Source organism: Notothenia coriiceps, unplaced genomic scaffold (assembly GCF_000735185.1).
Source record: "Notothenia coriiceps isolate Sejong01 unplaced genomic scaffold, NC01 NC01_scaffold00025912, whole genome shotgun sequence".
NCBI classification, from domain to species: Eukaryota; Metazoa; Chordata; class Actinopteri; order Perciformes; family Nototheniidae; genus Notothenia; species Notothenia coriiceps.
Genome location: NW_011358613.1, coordinates 1 through 25,336, shown reverse-complemented (window position 1 = coordinate 25,336; position 25,336 = coordinate 1). Strand labels below are relative to the sequence as shown.

Genomic DNA, 25,336 nt, shown 5'->3' with positions numbered 1-25,336 from the left:
AGAACTGCTCTGAGATGTTTGGAGCTCCTCCAAACATCAGTGACTCTCACACCGGCATAGATTGACTAACCACACTGAGACTTTCTACACAAATCAGGTAAGAGCAGCCTTATTTATCTTAATGTTTGGGGATTTAAACTTCAATCATTTATTTGTTTCTAAAGAAATAATCAGTCTCTATAAGAAAAGGCTCTTTCTAGGTAGTGGAAGTGTTGTTAATCCAAAGTAAAACCACTTTTTAAACTGCAGCTTAGTTTTTTTAGAGTGGTACTGAGATGGTGTTGAAATAGCTGATGTCAGTCAACACCCTTCTGATAAAATGGGAAAGCAAACATTCCTCACTGATTACCACACTTCCACATTCCTGTTTGGGTAACCAGTGTGCTTAATTTTCTTCCATTTTATACTATGTTTTTTATTTTGTTTGTTTTAAATTTTGTTTGTAAGTTTTGTTTTATTGTGTCTAAATTATGTTCTGGTGCTTTTATGACATGTGGCTTGTGTGTTCATTGATCAATTATGTTGACGTCTTATTGTTTTGTCAAGCACTTTGTGACTTTGTCTGTGAAAAGCGCTTTATAAATAAACTTTACTTACTTACTTGTTATAATAATCTTTTAACACAAGGAAAACCTGAATATCCCTGTTAATGCTTATCTGAACATTGTGTCTTTATTATTAATCCGGCATTTTTCACAGAAACAGAAACTTTTATGCAACAAGTGATACTCCATTGCCTCACACATTCCTATTTTTCCTTGTCAAGAATGCAATAAGAAAGATTGAGTGTCTATATTCGTGATGCAACAGGCCATGCAGACATTGTGTCCTTCAAAAGGTGAAAACACATTTGCAGTGGATTGTTAATCTTGTTCTACTCCGAACATCTTAAGACAGATTCTTGCCTCAGTTGAAGCTAAAGTTAATGCCCTACAGCCTACAGTATATAACTCCTTCAGACAAGTATGAGTAACATGGTTTCACTTTTTACTCTAAATACATTTCATATAATAAGCCTTACATACCATTTTACATATTGTAATACTGGAATATGAGGTATCTTTTCAAAGGTCATCTATGTTATGAACCACCTAATATGTGAAAGGCATCTGTATGTTCATTACAAGCATAAAAATAATGAACACAAATGTAGTTATTATTAGAATCAGAGCTGCAACGATTATCTGACTTGTTGATTTACAAAAAAATTGATTGACAATCATTTGACAGATGAATTAGGATATTGTAAAGTTAAATAAAATAGAGTTATATAAAAAGTCCTAGATTCCTTAAGATATCATATCAGGCGCTCAGACAATAATTATTGTGATGGTCACTTTCCCGCAGTTTTACAGTTTTACTCATGGGCACAAATATCTTCTATTTAGACAGATTGTCCTGGCTAAATTTAAGCTAAAGTTAGAAGCCCTATAACTCAAGCAGACGAGGAGGTCATAATCAAATAAATCATCTAGATAATACATAGATAACAGATATTGAGGTGTAACTACTTGCTTGTACAATCTAATATAATCTGAAACACATGTCTACTTGTTTGTTTTTGCCGACACTGTTACAGAGGTGGTAATTAAATCTTATGTTTTAGCCCTGTGGCGTTGTAGTTGGACTGCATTCTATTGAGGAGTTTCTTTAATATTATGCACCCACCTTCAAGTGTCTTAATATGAATAACAAAATAAAAGATGCAGTGTGTGCTCAATATCAACTGTATATAACATTTACACCTCTCAAATGTCAATAAAAGCGGACCAGTTTATGTTTCTGAGACAGAGTTCCCGCTTATTTAACACAGCATTAACTTTATTGTCACTATCTCCTCTGTGGTGTGAAAGTTAAGTACAATAGGCACATTATTACCAGTGAAGCTACAGTATCTTCACATACTTCAGGCAGGTGGAGCATCACGATATGATAAGCAAACAGCATGGTGCAATAAATGTAAAGTAAATGTTCAACATCTAATTCAAACATTTACAAAGTAGGAGACGGCCTCAAATAGCACATTCAGCAGCACTGCAGGACAGCTGTTGTCATACAATACACAGCCTGTGTTTCAGCATGTTGAAAAAAGTACACACCTTTAGTCTACAGAGACATGACAGGAGTGCCACTTTTTACTCGCTTAAGGTGCGTGAATGGTGATTAACATGTCATGCGGAAAAGCTATTTTGTTGACTTTCTGACACAATTTGCACAGTAAGTAACATGGAAGTGATTATAAAGAGAATGGAGCCTTGTCTAGAGTTACCCTCTCTGTTGTGTATTGCAACAGTTAGCAGGTTTGTGAAGCCCATGACCCAGTTCCTTCCACAACTTGTTTTCTTAGAGTGTGTTTTCAATCCTCCTGAAGGCAATGACATCATGTATCACACAGCGCCTGAGCCACAAATCTATCAACAGAAGGTGTGGGAAATAATTTTATGCAAATCAAATTCACTTGTTTGAATGATGTCATTTGCATCAGTGAAACTGTTAGAACTTGAATATTTCGGTATGGTCATTGTCAGTCTGGTACTGTATCGTCTCATTCACATTTAATTCAAAGCTTTATAAGATCTAGAACACTAAAACGCTAAAATACATTGCACTATTGTTAAGTTTTGTAGTGTTGGATATTTTTCAAACCTCACTGGCTCTCTGCCTGTTTAAATCTTGACCTTTCCCTCCCACACACTCCCACTTTCCCTCCTTTTTTTGGGACATTTATACATTGTTTTTACTGTTTTTATTTAATGTGTTATTTCTAGTTGTTGAATGTGATCTGGTATTTGATTGCATTCCTGTTTTCTTTGGTTTTCTTGGTTTGTGAAGCCACAATAGTTTTGAAATACTATTATTATTAATATTTCCCAAATGTTATAAATACGGTCAATTTTTTCCCCTCATCACCCGGTGTATCATAACATGCAATGCGTCCATTTTTCTCTTTCAGCAATGTATCAATCTATTCTAAAAAACAAATATTATCCCAAACTCTGCAGTTCCCCATCTTAAAGGAGCATTTGAGCGTCTTTCAACTCATTGTTCCTGTCTACATTCACTACTCTTATTATACTTGTGTCAGCTGCAGCAGGCATGCATTTTAAGAAAAAAGGTTAACCTCTGTACACTGCCAGAACCAAACAGCAGACGAGGAGAAGGCGCATTATGAAGAAGACGTCCGGTGGCGAGGGTGTGTGTGTGTGCGTGCGTGTGTGTGCGTGCGTGCGTGCGTGCGTGCGTGTGTGTGTGTGTGTGTGTGACACACTGGCATTTGTTTTCAGAAGATATTATGATAGTGTCGTTCGTTCCGGTGCACACACACATCATGCGCCTTGGTGACCAGACATCTCCTTCATAAAACGAGTAATAGGGGGAATAATCGGGCAGTTCGATATGTGTAGAGGTGTGTGTGTGTAGAGGTGTGTGTGGTTAACACGTAGCAACCTGCAGTCACTCTTAACCCTCCTATTGTCTTCGTGTTCCCCCCCTTACTTTGTTGTGTGTGTGTGTGTGTGTGTGTGTGTGTGTGTGTGTGTGTGTGTGTGTGTGTGTGTGTGTGGGTGTGTGTGGGTGTTTGTGTGTGTGTTTTATCTGATCCGGATGGTTACTAATTCCTTTTCTTTATGGCGGTCATTTTTGACCGGGAACATCATGGGTGTTATTAAGTTGACTGAATCATCCAAAATTCAATGACAGTGGTGATCGGCCATTTTATATGTTCAAATGTCTACTGTGAAGGATATCATAAAGCCTTAATGCAATCGAATGTAAAACAAAAAAGTCATGATTGATGAAAGTAGTAAATCGGTCAGATTTGACCCGAAGACAACAGGAGGGTTAAACTGTTCTGAAGAAGGTAAACACAGTAAAGGCAATGCGTAAAAAGGCACAGCTCTCGGCCTCCTGATGCTGCAGCCATTGCGGCTAAAACATCTAATCACCGAGCTTCAAGCTGAGGATCTTGGGTAATCAGTTCAGTGGGTGTGTGGTGTGTATCGCAATAATGCTCAAAATGTCCCTTATAGGCCTACGTCTGTTTCCGGTGACTTTATTTACGGCTAAAAAGTCCAAGATTATAGAATTAAACAAATAAATTAAAAAAAGGATAATAGTGTGTTATTGTTGAGTAAATAAGACTGTGTTATTTAGAAAAGAATAAAAAATTAGAAGGGAAAAAAAGATTAAAAAAAATACAGATTTCAGTATTCTGAGGCTCTGAGGCCCATTTATTTTCCTCAAAAACGGCAAAAAAGTCAGACATTATACGGTTTAAAATAAAAACAATAATCGTGGCTTGGTATTGAGTAAGAACATGTTTTTATTAACCCCACAGCTTCCGGTCTACCAAGACACGACCGGACAAAAATAAGTGGTGCAGGCACGAAACGTGGCGTATGCACGCAAAACTCGGCCTCAGATCTCAATGGGAATGGTTAGAGTATCATAATCACCCAAAATCAGACTTCTGCGTATCTATTGCACGCATTTCCAATGTGTAAAGTCGTGTATTTTGTACGCAGACTGAAGAGAGTGGGTTGGTGCTCCTTTTCCTACTTGGCGCACCGGTAACTTTCTTGTGCAAACGAGAGGCTGATACCTTAGGCTGAGCCGCCGAATCCCTCGGAACATCATAAAAGCCATTTTCAACTGTTTTCTGGTGGAAGTAAGCAATAAGCTATTGGATGAAATAATATGACTGGTATAGATGCGAAAATTATGTTTTTTTTTAATGTTTATAATGAAACATTATGATAAAATATTTGTATATATTTATAATTCTGCAAATATTACGATAAACTCACAGCTATTTTGCGGCCCGGAAAGTAACACCTCCCCCGGCCCGGGGGTTGGGAACCCCTGGCTTAAATAATGTAATTGTTGGCAAAAAAAAACAAATTTATAGTGGACTGAGCACCACTATCCAATATCACCCTTGTTGTTATCAGGCACATTTACACATCAAGTGTGAGTGTGTGTATTTATTGAGTTGTGAGCAAGTAGCCTAGATAAACTGGGTAAACACAAAGGTACAATTTCAATACATGATAAAAAGACTAGGCTGATAACGAACATAGAGAGAGAGATTTGATGAGCAGAATGTTCATCACCTGCCTTATCTCAACAGGGACCGAGTTTCAAAGCTCTAACAGGTCGGAGTACCTTTGGCCTTCATCAGGAGCGGCCCGGAAACTCCGAGGAGCTGAGGCTGCAGACTGATAAGGAAACAAAAAGGTTAGGAAAAAAACTTGAACTAACCAACTTTTTCTTGCACAGTCTGGTGATTTAGAGGCTTTACTTTATTATTTTTAAACTTCATGGCCTTAACTCAATTACCAAATTTCACTTTCAGTATTTTGCTGCAATATATTAGATATTCATATAAGGACCAATAGGCAAACATTAGTGTTAAGCCTTTTTGCATTCCGTGATATGTGTTAGCATTAAAAACAAACAGAAAACAAGTAAAACAGCTGAAATTCTAAATTGAAAAAGAGAGCCACAGTAAACCCTCATGTTAATATGTTTAAAAATCATCACAGTTGAAGTAGTTGCAACTGTCTTCCCTTCATTTAGGAACTACTTTACTACAATTAATAAGGCCTTTATACCCTACGACGTTCTTGAATTTTTATCTTGGCTTCTTCTAAAGATTAAATAACTCACAGTATGAAAACACATTGGCCAAACAATTTTTGATTCAAAATCAAGCAAGGTTTTCATGTGATGAACTTGTGGACACCACAACATAACCAAGGAGAGTAGCCATGCAAGTCAAAAGAACAACATAATGCAAGAACAATTACAAATCATTTTCATTGATGGTTTGGTGAGATTTCATAGTAATATTAAGAGCAGCCCACAACTTTAAGTAAGATATGTACTGTATATAAGTGTGCCTTGTTGTCTACTAATAGAGGAACTGACTATGAGCCAGAAGTGTGAAATAAATAAATGTAAAGTTATCCTCTTAGCGCTTCATATTTAGAGAAAAATAATTTCACAAATGTAGATGCGGAAAACACTTAATCAAGTTCAGTAATGTTGAAACTGTTTTAAAAATGTAATAATAATACTTTGTGGTTATTGTAGAGGCTGTAGTAAGTGGTGCTGTTCAATTGTACTGAATTAAAAAAAAAGGGATTTTAAGAACTCCAAACGTATTTATACAAACGATGTATGTATTCAATATTATTATTATTATTATTATTATTATTATCAACAGCAACATGAACTACAGTCTCCAGAATTAACATAATGTATATCATAGGCTTGTACATTTAACAATGTAAAGACTTTCTTCATAGGAATTTCTGTAAACATTTGTAATGAACACAACAACTATATAACTCACAGAAAATGCATTCAAAATCCAAACCAATTACGTAACTGTTTCTGTGTTATACAGCTCTTGAGGCAAAGATGGACTCCAAGAAAAATGGCAACACACAAGTCCAGGGACCTGTGGGGGGCATCTTTTTGGAGAAAACAAAGGAGAAGATAACCATATATCAAGCCATGAAGAAACGTCTGCTTAAGCCAGGAACAGCATTAGCCCTGCTGGAAGCACAAGCAGCCACAGTAGGTATCGTAGACCCAATAAACAACAGAATACTTCCTGTTGTAGATGCTGTTAAGGAGGGAATAGTTGGACCGGAGATGAAAGAAAAGCTCCTCATAGCAGAGAAAGCTGTCAGTGGCTATGTAGACCCCTACACTAACCAAATGATATCTGTATTCCAAGCTATTCGAAAAGATTTAGTCCCAATAGAATATGGATTGAGGCTGCTGGAAGCACAGATTGCCACAAACAGCCTGGTTGATCCTGTCGAGAAGTCAACTATTTCAGTTGAATCAGCAATTCAAAAGGGCTACTATGAAAAAGGTTTGCTCAATGACCAGATGTCTGAGCTCAAAGTATTCTACAATCCAAGCTCACAAGAAAATCTAAACTACCAAAACCTCCTAGAAAAATGCACCGTGGAGCCTGACACAGGCCTGGTGCTCCTTCCTGTTAGCATCACTTTTAAAGGTCTGCGGAGAGGTATTTCCTCCACTGAACTTTTTGAGTCAAAGATCATTGACAAACAAACATTTGATGACCTACAGAAGGGAAAGACTAACACACAGGATGTGATGTTGATGGAAACAGTGAAAGAATACCTGGAAGGCAAAGGCAGTATCGCAGGCATTGTTGTACTCTCTTCTAATCAGAGAATGAGCATTTATGAAGCCATGAAGAAAGGTATACTGATGCCTGGAACAGCACTTGTTCTACTGGAGGCACAAGCTGCAACTGGATTCGTGATTGATCCTGTAAAAAATAAAAAGTACACTGTGGATGAGGCCATCAAAAACAACGTTTTTGGCCCAGAATATCATGCAAAGCTGCGTTCTGCTGAGCGAGCAGTTACTGGCTACAAAGACCCATATTCAGGTGGAACTTTATCCCTGTTTCAAGCCATGTCAAAAGACCTCATGGTTAAGGAACATGGGATCCGCCTTCTTGAGGCGCAAATTGCTACAGGTGGAATAATAGATCCCATCAACAGTCACAGACTACCAACAGAAATGGCCTTCAAAAGAGGTTATTTTGATGAAAGAATGAACGCCATACTAGAGGATTCAGGGGATGACACAAAAGGTTTCTTTGACCCAAACACAAAAGATAATCTAACTTATCTTCAGCTGATGCAAAGGTGTGTCACTGATCCAATAACTGGACTGTGTCTCCTCCCTCTCCTCTCCAAGTCAGACTGCCTGAATTTGACCTTTATTGACTACCAAACTAAAATGACTTTCAAAGAGGAGAAGGTCAACGTGACATACGGGAAGTACATGGGAATGACAGTATCTCTGTGGGAACTCCTCATGTCAGAATACTTTGATGAACACCAGAGGCGAGACATCACTCAAAAGTTTAGAGAGGGGAAGCTCAATATCAAGATGGTTACCACAACAATTCTGGAAGTCATTGAAAAGTCTGTGAAAACAACAAACTGCGTCTTTAAAGGCATCAGAGAAACTGTTACAGCCAAACAGCTTGTGGACGCAGATATCATTAGTAAAGAGGTTATGGAGGATCTGAAAAAGGGAAAAACGTCAGTGAAGGAAGTGATGGCAGATGGAAGTGTAAATGTCTACCTACAGGGGAAAGACAGCATTGCAGGCATTTTGCTTCCTGATTCTCAAATCATGAGCATTTACCAGGCCAAACAAAAAGGGAAGTTGATGCCAGGAACTGCTCTGATTCTACTGGAGGCACAAGCAGCAACCGGGTTCATCATTGACCCAATCGGAAACAGAAAGTTTTCAGTGGATGATGCAGTCAAAGCAAAGGTTGTGGGGCCTGATGTGTGTCAAAAGTTGCGCTCAGCAGAGAAAGCGGTCACTGGATACAAAAATCCATATGATGGCCAAATAATCTCATTGTTCCAAGCCATGCAAAATGATCTCATCGTCAAAGACCATGGAATTCGACTCTTGGAAGCACAAATTGCCACTGGTGGGATCATTGACCCAGTGAACAGCCATCGCATTCCTGTCCATGTGGCCTATAAGAAGGGATACTTCAATGAGGAAATTAACGAGATACTGGCTGACCCAAGTGACGACACCAAAGGATTCTTTGACCCCAACACCCATGAGAACCTGACATACTTGCAGCTCATGGCGAGATGTGTTAGAGATCCTAGTACAGGTCTTTTTCTCTTGCCACTCAAAAGCAAAAGCAACAGAATTAACATAGATGAAAATTTGAAGGAGACGTTCAAAGCAACAATAGTTACTGTTAAATATGGAAGGTTCAAAGACAAACACACAACACTTTGGGAACTTATCAATTCAGAGTATTTGACAGAGGACAAAAGACGGGAGCTTTTCAAGCTCTTCAAATCAAGGAAAATCACAATCGAGCAACTGACTGTCACCATTTTAGAGATCATTGAGAGTAAGGAGATAAAACAGCAAGCAGGGCTGAACTTTACGAGTCTCAGAGGAGAGGTCTCTGTGGTGGATCTTTTGCAACTTGAAATAGTGAATGAAACAACTTACAACAGTTTGATTGATGGAACGATAAAAAGCACTGATGTGATGAACATGGAAAGTGTGAGAGATTACCTACATGGGAAAAGTTGTGTAGCTGGAGTGATACTGCAACCCTCCAATAAAAAGCTGAGCGTCTATGAGGCACAGAGAATCGGCATTCTCACACCTGGCACTGCCCTCTGCCTACTTGAAGCACAAGCGGCCACAGGGTTTATTGTTGATCCTTTGCAAAACAAGAAACTCACAGTAAAACAAGCTATCAGAGAAAAGTTGATTGGTCCACAGATGCATGAAAAGCTGTTGTCTGCAGAGAGGGCGGTCACTGGATACACAGATCCATACACTGGTCAAAAGATCTCTCTTTTCCAAGCTTTACAAAAGGATCTGATTGTCAAGCAGCATGGCCTCCGTTTACTTGAGGCCCAGATTGCTACAGGTGGTATCATTGATCCTTTGAAGTGTCTTCACTTACCTCTTGAGGTTGCATACAGGAAAGGGTATTTTGATGCAGAACTTAATAAGGCCCTAACAGATCCGACTGATGACACAAAAGGGTTTTTTGACCCAAAGACACAACGTAATTTGACATACATGGAGATGCTAGGTAGATGTGTAAAAGATAAGGAAACAGGACTGTTTCTCCTGCCACTGACTGACAAGCCAAAAGCTACTGAGACAAAGGTAAAAATGTACACGGACACAGAGATAAAGCAAGAGCTTCAAAAGACAACAATGACCGTATCAGTAGGACACTACTCAGGAAAATCTGTTTCTCTCTGGGACTTGATTCACTCTGGGTACTTTACCGAGGATCAGCAGCTTGAATTCATTGAGAAGTACAGAGCAAGAAAGATTACCACAGAAACCATAATTACATCAGTGATTTCCACCATTAAAAAACTGGAGAAGAGCAAAACTTCCACGATGATAATGGGCCTGAGAAAACCGGTCTCTGCACAAAAGCTACTAGATTCTGATGTTATTGATGCAGACACATTCAAACAGGTGAATAAAGGAAAATTCACGCTTGAATCAGTTGTCCAACATGAACCTGTGAGAGGATACCTTAAGGGAACCGGAAGCATTGCTGGAATAAAAGTTCATCCATCTCAACAAGTAATGAGCATATATGAGGCAAAAAAGGAAGATCTGTTGACACCTGGCATTGCACTTCTACTGCTTGAGGCGCAGGCAGGAACAGGATGGATCATTGATCCTCTGAAAAACAAGAACTATACTGTTGATGAGGCAGCAAAAGAAAAAATAATTGGACCAGATTTACATGAGCAACTTCTCTCAGCTGAAAGAGCTGTCACTGGCTACAAAGATCCATACACTGATGCAACAATATCACTGTTTGAAGCCATGGATAAACAGCTGATTCAAAAAAGTGATGGTATACGTCTTCTTGAGGCGCAGATGGCAACTGGAGGAATCATAGACCCAAATCAAAGTCACAGACTACCTGTTCATGTTGCTATCAAAAAGGGATATCTGGATGACGAAATCAGCAAAACTCTGTTGAACCCAGATGATGACGCAAAGGGATTTTTTGACCCAAACACTAAAGAGAAAATCTCTTACCATCAGCTGATAAAGCAATGCGAGAAAGATCCTGAAACTGGGCTACTTCTTCTACCCCTGTACAAAGAGCAATCCCATGTATTTCACACTGATGAGCAAATAGAGCTTACACTCAAAAACAAAGCTATCATCATAAATGCAGGGAGATTTAAAGACAAAGAAGTGACATTGTGGGAAGTGTTACTCTCTGAATATATTTCGGAACAAAAAAGGGAGCAGCTCATACAACAATACAAGAAAGGAGCCACGAAAATAGAGGAGCTCATTGAAATACTCACTGTTATTGTTACAGAAGTTTCATCCAAAGAAAGAAAGTTTAAAGGACTTCGAAAGCAAGTTTCAGCCAGTGAGTTGTTTGAGTCTAAGATTATCTCAAAAGAGCTTTTCACACAGATAATACAAGGGGAAATAACCGAAGATAATGTTGACAAGATGGAATCGATTCAAAAATACCTCGGAGCTACAAACTGTATAGCAGGTGTCAGAATTGAATCTACAAAGAAAGTGATGAGCATCTACGAGGCCAAGACAAAACGCCTGCTGACCCCTGGGACATCTCTTATACTGCTTGAGGCACAAGCTGCCACTGGTTTTGTCATTGACCCAGTGAAAAACAAGAAACTCTCTGTAGAGGAAGCTGTGGCTCAAGGAGTGGTTGGCAGTGAGTGGAAAAAAAAACTGCTTTCAGCAGAAAGGGCAGTGACAGGATACATAGATCACTACACTGGAAACACAATTTCATTGTTCCAAGCCTTGAAAAAAGATCTTATTGTGAAAGATCATGGAATTCGTCTCCTTGAAGCCCAAATTGCCACTGGAGGCATAATTGACCCAGTGCACAGTCACAGAGTACCTGTACAGGTGGCATACACAAGAGGTTACTTTGATGAAGAAATGAACCAGATCCTGTCCGACCCTGATGATGACACCAAGGGCTTCTTTGATCCCAACACTCAAGAGAACATCACATATCTTCAGCTGGTTGAGAGGTGTGTCACAGATCCCATTACAGGCCTCAGTTTACTATCATTGAAAAAGTGAATGAAACCAAAGCTTTCTTCATGCATTTCATTTTCTGTTGTGCTTGCACTCTTAGATTTTTACTCAACAGAATTCAGGATGTTGAAACACGAGAGAAAAATACACGCATACTGTTGTTCTCCAACTACTGTTACTTGTAATGCTTCAGTTACAACTGCTTGTTGTGGAGTGTAGATTATTTGAACCAGCACCCACAAAACAAGTGACACTGACACAACTCCATTTTGGAATTTAGCCATTCTTAACCCCCCTCAAAATAAATCAACTTTGAGAAATGTTGAATTTAGTGGCCGTAAAACTCTATTAAACTGATGAAATCATCTCTTTTCTCAAAACATACATACAGATCTTACATAGATAAACACTTAAAATAGAGCATATTGTTTTTAAATCTTTGTTTTCTGCATTCTTGGCTGTTACTGGGAAATAACATCGTAGATTTGCAATACTTTTTGGGGATTTTGTATTCTTCTGCACAGCACTTGGGTCTGGATGTTTTAGAGTGCTTAATAAATAAAGTTGGATTGGATTTGTGGGAATTATGAATTGTAGTATCGTATGTTGATGTGGGTAGATGGAGTTAAGCTTTGCCTATAGAAGCTAGACTTAGTTATGTTACCATTTAGAACACTTAATTACAAATTAAGTTATACTTTGCTTTCATTTGAAGTCAGTCCTGCTCTTATTGTATTATTGTAAATTATGTTTTGTTGATACTATTTCATTATATGACCAACTAAACAAATGAAATACTATATATATTTTCTTTTAAATATTTTGTCAGAACATCTTGACATTTTTGGAAGTTGATGTGTATTGAATAACACTTTCAAATTATTTCCTGATTGAAGAGTCCTCACATGTTGGACAACTCTTAAATCACCCATAATCATTTCTGTTCAACAACAATAAAGCAAATAAAATGAAAAACATTTGTTTTATTTCAAACAAGAGTGTGAAATATGTCTCTCAATTGGAAACACTTAAATGTATATCCGTAACAAATATGTGAATGCAGCAAGAAAGCATTTGGTCTTTCTGTAAATTAAGCTTAAAAGTGCAGCACCCTCTAGTGGAAGGACAGTATTACAAACTTTAAAGTGACATGTTAAAGTTTTATATTTAATATCAGTTATTGACGACATTCCTTAAAAAACAATCCATGTTTTTAAGACATTGAAATAAGCCTTTCGGATTCTGATTTTTGAATCCCGAATAAATGTGACAACCACTACAGTTTGTCCAGCAGCTGGCGAATGTCTTCTTGGCCACGGTAAATTCTCTTTATTCCTCTTGGAAGATAGCGGCAGGATGAAAGGTTAAGGTACCTAAGAGCCGTTGTTTGGCCGATGACTGGCCTGCAAAATAAAGCAAAGACACCAATTTATTTTTGTGAAACCCTTGGAAAGATAATGAAAATGCTAAATCTGCAATACTTAAGATTTACAAATGTCATGCTGGATTCATGATCAGTTCTGATGATGTGATTGTCAAACGTTTATTTGATTAATGGGACTGGTAGAGTCAAGAAAAACTATACATTAAGTACCTGAGGGCAGGTGGTGTGATCCTGGTCCCACTCAGGTTCAGTGAATGGAGGGTATCTGCCTCTGAGGCCTGAGCGAGATGACTCATGGCTATCTCCAGGTCCTCCTCGGAGAAGAGCTGATTTGCAATGTCAAGCTGTTGCAGTGTTCGACTCCATTTCTGGGTGACCATGTGAAGCTCCTTCTTCGGTGATGATAACCCAACATTGCTGCAGAAATACTGTCCCCAGAACAGACACTCCAGTTCTGCCAAATCACAGCAAAAATAAAGGAGTATTAATTAATAAATTGGGTTTTTAATGACACTCAGATCTGATATTAAGAACACAGCAGGCTATTTTATTAGGAACTTAAAAATAATAAACATTCCATTGTAAATGTGCTTAAAGATAAGTATAAAAAAGGGGTATTTCATCTCATCAATAATAGTTCAAGACATTGTGGATTTCACATGAAAAGACCAGCCTATCATAATTAGTTCCCAATGTAAATCTTGCTTAAAGCTTTTTGAGTTATTATGTTCCAGTAGTGTGTTATATAGGTTTTTTCTGCATGTAAATGATCTGCAAAGGTTAAAGTCCCTGTGTTCCCTCCAGATGCAGTTTCCCCCCCGCCCCTGCCTGAAATGTCTCCATTGGTCTTGTTTACTCCGGTAACATAATGACATCACTATGTAACACTATCGCTTCTGTTGGCTATATAGCGCTCTAACACATTGTACTTGATAAGCTAAGAGGCGGGACATCTCTAAGCGGTTGACCAATCACAACAGAGCCGGCCAGCTAACAAATCAGAGCAGACTGGGCTCAGAGGCCTGTACTACGAAGCTGGATTTTCGCTTAGCAAGCTAACTTCAGGGAAAACTTAATTTTCGGTCCTACGACGCTGGTTCACTTCTTAGCGGGCTAGATCTCCATGGTAACTTATGCTGAACGGCTAGCCTGCTCCGGAGCAGGTTAGGTTGCAGGCTAAGAGATCAACTCAGTGAAAGCAGCACCTGCTGACCAATCAGAGCTCAGTGTGCAGAGTTTAAAGCTATCAAGTCATATTACAGGACAAAGGAAATACCGTTTAAACTGCCGTTGCAGGAAAGACGGCCGGCAAAAATCACTGACTGTGTGAACGTGAACATTAATAGAATATCACCTCCTATCTTCAGAGCAATCTCACTATCTTAACATTAGCGTTAAGAAAGCTTACTTAAATATCTGCCACAACATAAGTAACCAGATCAAAGTAACATGACGTACAGTCCGCGGCACTGTGAGTGCAGACGTTGATGTGTCCCATTATCCTTCATATCACATCATAATGTATCATATTTCCTTATCTGAGTCAGCTGAGCCGTATCTGGCCGTGCAACACTCACAGTGTCACATACTGTATGCAGAAGTATTATTTTAAGCAACACATTAAGTTGACGAAACACTCGAGTCAAATGTAATTAAAGTCAGATCGTGTCTTAGATGGGGAAGTGATATCATAAACCTGTTAATGTACGCATTCAAACACTTTTTCTTTTACCAGCTGTATTCACCTTGCAGGTGCAGCTATGTGGCTTTGATCCTGGATAAAGTGTTTAAGTCATGGATGTTTAAAGTTTAACTTCTTCATATGTCTAATATTATAGTTGACTTTTCATTCAGGAAGTATGACGCTGCGCTGTCAGTGCGCTTCTCCATGTTTGTGATTGGTCGAATGCTCCAAATACCACCCCTTTCATGTGAACGCGCACCTAACTAGATAGGACACGGCTGGCTTGAGCGATCCATTTGATAACCCGCGTCGTAGGACCGCTTAGCGAGAGCGCGTATGTTTTGGATTAGGCCAACCGGCTAACTCAAACATATCCAGGTTAGGTTGAACCAGCTTCGTAGTACAGGCCTCTGGTTTCAGACAGAGGGTGAAAAGAGGTGCTGCAGCACAGACAGTATGAGAACAATAAAGAAATTTTTGTAACGCCAAATCAACAAATAAACTAAATGTATCACATGAGTTAAGCGTACCAAGACAGGGTAGTGATGAGAGACCGGATGGTGTGATTCGTGAACAGCCTCGCAGGTCCAGCACCCGCAGCCTGGTGGAGCCAAACAGGATGTCCCACAAATCTTTATCAGTCATGTAGGAATAAGAGGTGGTTGCGATACACAGCTCCTCCAGTAACGGGAAGCCTAATGTTGAATCTGCACTATTACGCATCGTCTTATGCAGGGGCCTCACATTCAGCATCCGGAAGGTCTGATAGGAATTACAATAAAAGTGCAAGTTTCATGGGTAAACAATGTAAACACATCTGGTATACTAATGTAATGTAATGGTATACTCATTTATTGTTCAGTGGCAGGTAGCAAAGAGAGTGAAACATGTATCGCTAACAAGCGGCTAAAATGTAAAACTGAACTTGCAAATAACAATTATTCCAATGGATTAATCAGCCGATTATTTCCTCCATAAATCATGTTGATTTTAAAATGTCATAAAATAGTGACGATTTCTGTATTGTCTGACCAGCAGTCCAAAACTGCTTTAGGTTATTTTCTTACCTTGAGTTTAGGGCATGCCATGTGTAGTGCGTGGATGAAAACAGGAAGTTCACAATCTTTACTGTCTAGCTTTGTGTTGACCTCCAACAACTCCAAATCAGGACAGCTCCCCTTCTGAAATAACAAATCCAATATGTTGAGAGTAACAAGTGTATCTGCTCTCCATGGCTTCAGGTCTATGTGTATTGCATACACTCAAACAACATAGCTGGAAGGCTAGGTGTGACTTACGGTGATCGCTGACAGAAGTCTGTCATTCTTTATTCCATGAGTGAACAGAATCTGCTTGATCTGGCTCCCATGATTTTCAAGATACTCCAGGACCCCCTCAACCTGAAACTACAAAAAAAAGGTTTATTTAGATTTGAAGTCTCATGTTTTTCATATTTCACTCGGTCCTGTAGGTACACTTTCATAAATGTCTACAGTTGCATTCAAACTAAATCAGGCATTGTTATGGTGAGCACAGGGTTGTACAGCAGAATTGAGGGTGACTCATTTGGTAAACCTATGAGATCCTCATTGATTGCAAGTAATGTGATTTGTCACCGCTTCCAGGGAGGGCGGTGTTTAGCTTAGTTTTATCTTCTCTCTCTGCTGCTTTTTCCAGCTTCCCCCTGCCGTCCTCACTGTTGCAGCCCAAACTCACGTCGAACATTCTGACGAGTGGTATGATTGCAGCCTAATTGTTGGATATTTTATTGTAATGCAAAATTGATTTAACTGCTCCCGCAACAAGTAAGTGTTAAAATGTGTATTTTTGACTATGGGGTTAATGGTGCTTTTAAAGATGACAACATCTAATACATTCTAGGATGCATCCACCACTAACATTTTCTTTTTACAGTGAAACTAATTCAACTGCTGAGCTGGTCCTGGACATACCTCTGAGTGCTGCAGATCTATGCCCTGCAGAGACTGGCTGTGCAGACCGAGGCTGTGGAAGGCTGTCGCTGCCAGGCCTGTACAGTAGGAGATCTTGAGGGAGCGGAGGTGGGGGCAAAACTGCGACACAACCTTCATTTAGCAGAAAAACATAGGGTAAATACAACCTGCGATGATAAAGACGGCATCCTATGAATTATCAGACAATATTTTGTAACAAAAATGCATTAAAATGACTCTCTACTCCAAGCTGGTCCATACTTTGTTACACTTTTTTTTAGAACAAAACTATTCAAATACAGTTTATTGGATTTGGTTAACAATTACACTTCCATAATTGACGCACCTGATGATTATTTTCAAAATGGACATTTTGTTTTTAAAATGTCAGACTATAACATTCCTGTGCCAGACGTAATGTAGTAGATATTCAAACACTCAAAAATCATCTTTAGCTTTTTGGATATATGACAAAAATAGAACCACATTTAAGACACTAAAAACAGCAAGTATTTAGATAAAAAGTGATAGAAACAATTAAATAATTATCAAAATAGAAGGCTGGTTGATTTCTCAACTGATTGGTTTATTGAATAATCTTTGCAGTTAAGAAGCTTATGACATAAAAGACAGATATCTAGTGTTGGTGACTTACCTCCACTGCATAGGTGACATTCTTTTTCCAGTGACAGAGAGAGAAGTTTCGTAGCTGAGAGAATCTAAAGAACAACGACTACATCTTATATATTTTTTTAAAACAAATCGAAAAATACAAGACCTACAAGCACAAACTAAATAACAGTTTATTGTCTCTACAAATGCAGACCTGTTCTGTGCCATCCAATCAAAAGTCTCCTTAATCTTCATCTCAGTTTTAGGTAGCTGGGTTTTCCCTGGTGCAATCCAGCAGTGACCCACAGTAACTTTACGCCACAGGACCGGACTGGAGGCAGCAGTGTTCCACAAGCGACAAACTCGTCCCACCCTGAACCAGAACAGCAGAAGAAAAGTTAGGTTGGTCTGAAATAAACAATAATAATAAACGGAACAGCAAAAAATGCATTACATACATAAAAGTATGACTAGGCAACCACCATTACATCAAACAGCAACAACAACAAAATAAGTACTCAGTATTATATTAGTCCATCATTGCATTACAATCAATTAAAGTCAAACTGCTTTGTCCAGTTTTTTCGCCCCAAATCCATAAGCATTTGGTGGGTTTTTTCTATGGTATTTTATTGAATACATGTGGAATTGTATACTGTATAATAATACAATTGACTGTTCGGGTCTATAATAATATTTCACATGTAGCTCTTTGAAATTGTGATTAAATGTGACATTAAATGGATCAAATCTTAAATTATGTGATAATCTGTCATTTCAACAATTATGTAAATAATGATGGCACTCCTAATTTATTTATTTTCTCAAGTTAAACAACAATTTTGGAGTTATAGATTTGGACGACTGCATTTTTAAAAGCCATTTGATCATCCCATTATAGCTTTCCAATTAAAGTAGATTTTAGAAAGATAATTTTGTGTTAAATGATTTGCTCGATAAGCTATATCCTCATCGAATCTTAGTATAAATTCGAGATATTTGAGTAGTCACTAAGCTAAGCTACATCAAATCAAATATGTGTTTATTACCTGCAGAGAAATGGTACAGCGCCATCCTGGACCACCACCATCTGAAAAATACTGACTAGCACCTCCTCAGGGAGACTCTGACCCCATCTGTGGTCTGTTGTTTTCTGTGGTACAAACAGATTAGTGTCCTCTTTTTTCTTCACAACAGGATTATTTGCCACTTTAGGTTTGGGATGGACTGTCTTTTGTTTCTTAATCTGACTAGCTTTTCCTTTTCCTTTAGTAAGCTTCTTTTTTTTGCTTCCCTTCTTTGGGGGGGTCCAAGCCGAGCCGGCGTACTGAGAAGTGGAACTGGATATGACCAGAAGCATATCCTCCCCTTGATGCACGGTGTAGCCCAGCGGGACAGGCCGGGAGACTCTTTTACGCTTCTTGGCCTTTGCATTTGTAGGTTTACTAGTTGTCCTCTTCAAAGATGACTTCTTGGTCTTTGGTCCATCTTCTCCTTGACCTGATGTACTTGATGTGCTCGGTGTGGTGTCTTCACTTCTTTCACTGTGGGTTGGAGCCTCTGCTTCCATCGTGTACTAATAATTAGTCTTTATCAGAAGCTTTTGTCAAATAACCAGACAGTGGCTGAGAAGTAACATATCGGCTTCTGAAAAAAAGAAAACAAATAACATTAGTCTGTATCTGTGTGGGTGATTTATTGTAGATAAGAATGATAAACAAAATGGTGAGACATGCAGCACAGTGGATCGATGTAAATCCAGAGTAACTTGTGAGCTTGCAATCATATCTAGTGATTTACTTGTTTTACAACTTTCTTAATACATAAAGCTTATGCTAATGTAATAGTGTGTCAGCTAAATGGGATCGTACAATAGAGCAGAATCCTGTATATAGTGTCATATAAATCCTACATGCTTTAAACAAACACGGTATATGGACATGCACACATACTGTAAATAATGATTATTCACTCTGTGTTTAGTATTTACTCCATTGAGCGATTTGTTTAATTTAAAACAGAACACTTTTACTTTAGTGTTGGTCATTTGTGATATTATATTTATATATAGGCTACTGTTATTAAACAATTTGTTCGCATACTTGTCTACATAATAGTCCTGTCTGACCTTAACCTTTGTTGTCCTTGTTCCTGAATGTTATGTCTATTTTTGTGCAAGTACATAAAGAGTAATGTAAAAAAGAAGACCAGTCAAATTCCTTGTATGTGTACACATTATCGGAAAATAAGGCTATTACATTTGTCTATGTTATGCTTTTGGGTTCCAATCATGTTGCATTGCTCAAGTATCTGTAATATTGTATTATTAATATACACTATGGGAGTTTCGTAAAATCGATCAGCAAAGATATGTGGGGTGAATGGTATCTTTTGTTTTTAAACTGTGCTGCTGCAATATTGATCAAGGAAACAGCTGGAATCCATGGAAATGTAACGTGTAACTAACAGACTTATTTCATAAATGTGTCAATGTGCGTGCGCATCCTCTATTGTTTGTAAACGGAAGCTAGTCAAGCTAGTCAAGCTAGTCACATCCAAACTATGTCTGTGAAGTGTTAAAAGAGAAGACTGCAAAAATAAAATAAAATAAAACAACAGCGTTCTGTATGGTGCTAAATACTAATTAAGCATTTACTTATAAGAGCACATTGCAACGTTGATTTGTTAGCTAGCTAAATTAATCATACCAGCTCATAATGTAATGAGCTAACGTTACTGTTGCAACTATCTAGGAAGTTGACGAGCCACCGTGCAACATAACGTAGCGGAAAGGTGGAACAACATGTGCAACTGCGTTGACAAAAAACGATATGAACACACACACAACAGAAAAAAGTACAAATTAATTCGTTGCTATTTTTGCAATACCTGCTGCTGGTTCACCAACACCGCTGGCAAACGGCTACTTCCATCTTCCGTAGTATACCCACATCCCACAATGAATTTAACATTGCTCCTGTGATTGGTGGAGACTTCAAGTACAGCCCGCCTTTGTAAAGCTATCCAATCATTGGCCAGCCTGCTGTCCATGTTTTGACTCCCTCATGCTGTTTACTGAGGTTCAGAAAAGCACGGTGGTGTCGTTTTGGGGTAAGAACTAATACTTTAGAACGACTTTTACTGATACTTGTCCTTTTGAAATTACTTGTAAATGCTATAGTACGCAAAAAGGTCTTATTCTCTGGTATCATTCAAGATTTATTGCAGTATATTATGCTACATTTCCTGTACATAAAGTTGGTGCTAACGCTAGCAAGTTGCTCACAACAATGCTAACATTAGCATGCCGAGCTATTGTAGCATTAGCCCTCATTTGCAAGTTGAGTGTTAATGCTTTTTTAGTTAAAGTTTATTTTTACAATTAATCACGGAAATTGTCTAGTGTTGTCCTTTTTATAGTATTTTTTGCAAAAGCAAAATGTATGTGCTCCCAGCTAATAAGGCTCTCCAGGTGTAGGCTACTGGTCAAGGCGAGGGACTCCCTGAGTGGATAAGACCCCATAACTATAGTGGCTCATAATAAACAGATGTATACTAATTTTACTGTTGATAAGGTATACCATTCTAAACAAATATATTGTCTAATACAATGGCCCTGCGCAAAAAAAATGTAACATAGGTTATTGCCTAATGTTTGGACGCTGATGTCTGTTTCACTGTAATTTGTTGTAATTATGATGTTTAATATTTTTCAAGTAGATCAAGATTTGAGAAACATTCTACAACATAATATAAATGTACTTTTTGGTACAAACTATTACAATCTTTTGATAAAATGTAGCATCATTAACGTAAAAGATAAATGTTGGAAAAAGTTTACAACTAAACTTTTTTTTCTTTTCAGCAGGGTAATGAGTGACTTTTCCTACAGAACTTCAGTATAGTGTTATTGTGCATGCTACTGCCAGGGGGAGGCATTCTTCTGCTGTCCCCACAACATCACTGAAAGTGTGATTTTTCTGTGTAATTCACCTATTGCTCATTCAGAAGAACAGACTATAAGAACTGTAACCTTCAAAGTTAATCTTATTCTTACTAATGCCATGATGCCGTCTTACAGCATTATTGTTTTATATTTGTACTGGTAGTAGTTTCCAGGATGGTTTTCTTTGCTTTTCAGGATTGATAAAAGATGTGACAAACTGATACAAAAAAAACGATCCTTATCTAAAATAGATGGAAACAGCCATAGTTACAAAAATGATTGTGGATTTAAGGTTTTACACACCCGGGTATTTACCAAGACTTTGAGTATTGTTACACATGAACATCCCCTTTCTTCTTGGTGTGGTTATGCTTCTGAATGATGAAGATGCCCCCTTTTTCTTTTTTGAACGGTGACTCTCTTTTCAGACAGCACACAATGGAGGATGTCCAAGATTTCTCCCTTGGTGGTAAAGAGGCAGTAACAGAAGCTAATCTGAGTAAGTCTAACACTTTAACCATGCTTTTAACGTGAGTAAGTCCAACTTGTAGTTAAATTGTTATCAAGATACGACATGATGAAATTCACTATATACTGCAAGTCTTTGGGAACAGTTTTCTGGAATTATTTTATATTTATAGCATTACAACCTTTCTGAATGTTTCCATCTTCAGTGGTTTAAAATTGAAAGCGCAAATTTAATTAATTAAACCCATAAAAATCCTAGATTTTGTACTTTTCTGCTCACTTGCCAATTTGTCTGTTTTTCAGGAGATGAGTACTATTGGAAGCTTGTTGCAGACTTCATTGGTCCTCAATCAGGAGAAGGATTGGAGCTTGAAAGTGCACCATGCAAGAACAGACTTTTAATTCAAGTAGGACTTCTGACAGAGGACAATAATTTTCCATGGATTGCCATCGTATCTTGGCTAATGAAAATCTTCCCGAGTCATTGGTCAACTAACTTTCGTTGTTTGGTGGAAAGAGGCATCGCAACCACGTTGAGTCTGGGAAGTGATGCAAGGCAAATCTTTCTTGATTCAGACGTCAACTTTAACTTTGTTGGCCCAATATGTGACAGCATTGGAGTTGAACGGCAACATCTTTTGGAAATTAGGGATTTTAGTGAGCGAGCACAGTCAATAGAAGTCACTAATGGGCTGATTCTCGAGTTGAGCAACTTTGTCAGCAGGGAGAAACTTGCACCAGTTGTTATAGTGACTTGGCTTAGAAACTTCAACCCTGAGTTTTGTAAGAAAGGGGATTTTCAAAAGGCATATAAAGTCCTTAGACCTAAGATAAAGAAGTTAAAACTGCATTACCGCAATTATGAAACAAGGAGTCACAGGAGGAATGCAGCGATGGAAAATCTGCTTCAAAGTCCATTTGAACTGGTGCGTAAGAAAATGCCCAAAGTGACTGTGAAGAAGCGCATGAGAAAAGACGACACCATCCATTTAGAAAAAGTTATAATCAAGGAGGAATATGAGAGCCATGAAATCACGGAAGGGGAGGAATCTAACCTGAGAAGAGACGTAAAGAAAATAATTGTGAAAGAAGATGCCTCTTTAAACGATGACAGTGATGAGGATTTGGACGAGTCCAACGATGGAGAAGAAACGTCAGATAACAAAGAAGATACCTCGACTCTGCTTGACATTGCAATGCTGTCTGTCCAAAAGCTGTCCAAAATGTACGGTGGGAAAACCGAAGCATGCAAGCAAGTTTGCTTGGATCTCCTCAAAAATCAGTATGCTCTGACATGCAAGGAGCATCGAGCCATGGCAGAGTTTGAGCAAAAACTAGACACACTTTGTGGAGAGCCTTCACTTGTTTACCCCGTTGTGTTTTTAAACTACAATGCCAATTTCCTTGTTGACTTGCAAGATGCTGTGGAGCAGCAGATCATGGCCTTTGAGAAAGAGATCATTCTATCAACCGGAGAGAAACTAGGCCGGGACAGACTTTCAAAATTCAAGAGCTTTGTGAATTTGTCTGAAAGTACCACTTCACGCTACATCCACATGGCTTGTGATATCCTAAATACAACCAACCCTTACATGAACAACTACAGGAAACACTGGGTAGCTTTCTGCGAAGAAAAGAAAAACCCCTCCAGAATTGCAGTAAATCCATCAAAACGATTCCAGAACTACTTCGAAGCTGCAGCGGGTCTTATCCACCATCACAAAGAGACGGCTCTGTTCTTTTCTGATTTGCTTGCAATGACAAACGACACAAACATTATTCTGGAGAGCGTTGCTGCTGATGCTAATGACTCAGTGATTCAGAGCTTTGTGTGTGTCCTGGCCATTGTTTACTGCAAAGTCCTCGGTCCTTACTGGCAGCTCCTGAATAGCAGCGGAGATTACTCCCTCTTCTGCCAGTACATACTCTCCCTGTACCAAAAGTTCCTCGATTGGTCCAAAGATCCTTCAACACTGCTAGAACCTGAAGCTGAGACAAATGTTTTTCTGCAGTACCCATCACAGGAGAAAATCTTTGATGGAGTGTTTCATTTCTGTGGCCAGTGGCACACTAATAGGGACCTTATCAGAGCTTGCCTGAAAAGGATAGTGAAGGTGATTGCTGCTGTCACTGAGGAACACTTGAAGGATTTCCTGCCAGGAGGAACGTTTGGTCAAATCCCTTCACCAGATCTGATCTCACAACTGGAAAGTTGCACATTTTCCGCCTTGATGGCGAAATATCCTTTCAGCACTGCAGAAGAAAGTCCCATCAAGAAGAAAAAACCTGACAAGTCTTACAAACGCTCTTCACAGAAGAACCTTCAGGAAGATGATGACCAATCCGGTTCCTCTGACAGCAGCTCCGATGAATCTTCCAGTTGGCAAAGAAGTGGCCAAAATGATGCCGACAGTCCCAAGATTAAGAAAGTAAGAAAAGTACAGGAAGAGCGAGTGGAGAACAACGATAGGGATTACATTGTAGCTAAAGTGAAAAGAAACGGCGGGCCATGCAAGACACAGCAGGATGTGGACAAAATGATGCTGCGCTTTGACGGAAAAACGAGGGAAGAGAAACGGGAAGGAATCCGTTGTGAGATAATGTACCAGAAAATGGTTTTGGACAACACAGACCAAAACTTGGGTGGTACTTTCAGCAACACCACACAAATGGTGTTGAAGCTGAAACTTGCACTTCCTCGTGTTAAACCTGGTTACTCGCTTGTTTGGGCCCCTAAAAGAACAAATACAAAGCCTGTGGTTCAACCTAATGCTGCTACTGGATGGGATGTGGCAACAGCAAATGAGAATCTTAATGGCGTCTGAAAAAAAGTGTGGTTTTGGAGAAGAGAGAATAATTGTCACTCTCTTATGATTTTACATTTGCTAACTAATCAAAAATATAAACAATGACTGTTATCCTTTTTATTGTATCATTCTGTATATATCTATTGCAGCTGTCATGTGTGTTACTTACTGTACTTTAACTGCCTTTATTTAAAAATATAAGGTTTGATTGTTGTAGATTATCATATGCATATAGTTGTATAATTTGTACGGTGCTGTTTTGTTACCAGCCTTTCTTTAAAGGTAACTTTTTCCGTTACTGGGGGAAACTTTTTTTTTTAATACATGATTATGCATTGTGATTATGAGGTCATTTGATAACTGCTGACTTAAAATATGTTGTATAAACCGCTAATGAAATAAACAACGCCTTAGTGCATAGTTTGTTATTTACTGCCTGTAGAGATGTAAGCTTATGTTTAGGCTCTAATTAACATTGTCTCCCTGGAATTAGGTCCCTTAATATCGTGTTTTTCTCAGATTTGAAGGGTATTCCTGTTTGCATTAAGTCAATGAGTTCATGCATATAAAAGCCTTGACTGGGAGGGGCTCAAGATTACAGAAAGGCAGCACTGAAAGAGGGTTCACTGTGCCAGATGTCAAAGCCTTATAGTCTAGCAGGAAGGGCCCTCAGATTTTGAGATACCCCTACCCGAGGTAGAACAAATGACAACAATGATTTTCCTTATCTTTAGGGTCTCCCATTAATGAAATTGATTGTTGTCAAATTTTATTTTGGGGGAAAAAATGTTTTTTTGGTTGTTCTTTAGAACTACCCCAATCCCTGAAAAAGAGCCAAATTAGACCAGGCCGAAT

At 38.7% G+C, this 25,336-nt stretch overlaps 3 protein-coding genes across 4 annotated transcripts; 2 read left to right on the top strand and 1 right to left on the bottom strand.

Annotated features, from left to right (window-relative positions):
* On the top strand, positions 1-12,626 carry eppk1 (epiplakin 1). The gene is made up of 3 exons (XM_010783865.1): positions 1-97; positions 5,129-5,235; positions 6,410-12,626. The coding sequence occupies exon 3, from the start codon at positions 6,424-6,426 to the stop codon at positions 11,671-11,673; it is 5,250 nt and encodes a 1,749-aa protein (XP_010782167.1). The 5' UTR covers positions 1-97; positions 5,129-5,235; positions 6,410-6,423; the 3' UTR covers positions 11,674-12,626.
* On the bottom strand, positions 12,597-20,228 carry fbxl6 (F-box and leucine-rich repeat protein 6). Its single transcript, XM_010783866.1, has 10 exons — positions 20,150-20,228; positions 18,310-18,907; positions 17,475-17,633; positions 17,304-17,367; positions 16,649-16,780; positions 15,995-16,102; positions 15,764-15,877; positions 15,227-15,458; positions 13,223-13,466; positions 12,597-13,031 (listed from the first exon to the last, which is right to left on the bottom strand). Exons 2-10 carry the CDS (start codon positions 18,828-18,830, stop codon positions 12,905-12,907), a joined length of 1,701 nt encoding a protein of 566 aa, XP_010782168.1. The 5' UTR covers positions 18,831-18,907; positions 20,150-20,228; the 3' UTR covers positions 12,597-12,904.
* An 88-nt stretch (positions 20,229-20,316) lies between these two features.
* Positions 20,317-24,899, top strand: LOC104956382 (uncharacterized). 2 transcript variants are annotated; one of them, XM_010783863.1, is made up of 3 exons: positions 20,317-20,371; positions 21,635-21,705; positions 21,978-24,899. In XM_010783863.1, the coding sequence occupies exons 2-3, from the start codon at positions 21,645-21,647 to the stop codon at positions 24,497-24,499; spliced, it is 2,583 nt and encodes an 860-aa protein (XP_010782165.1). In that variant the 5' UTR covers positions 20,317-20,371; positions 21,635-21,644; the 3' UTR covers positions 24,500-24,899. The 2 variants fall into 2 exon arrangements, with proteins under 2 accessions (XP_010782165.1, XP_010782166.1); XM_010783864.1 differs by having other exon boundaries at positions 20,351-20,371; positions 21,639-21,705.
* The last annotated feature ends 437 nt before the right edge of the window (positions 24,900-25,336 follow it).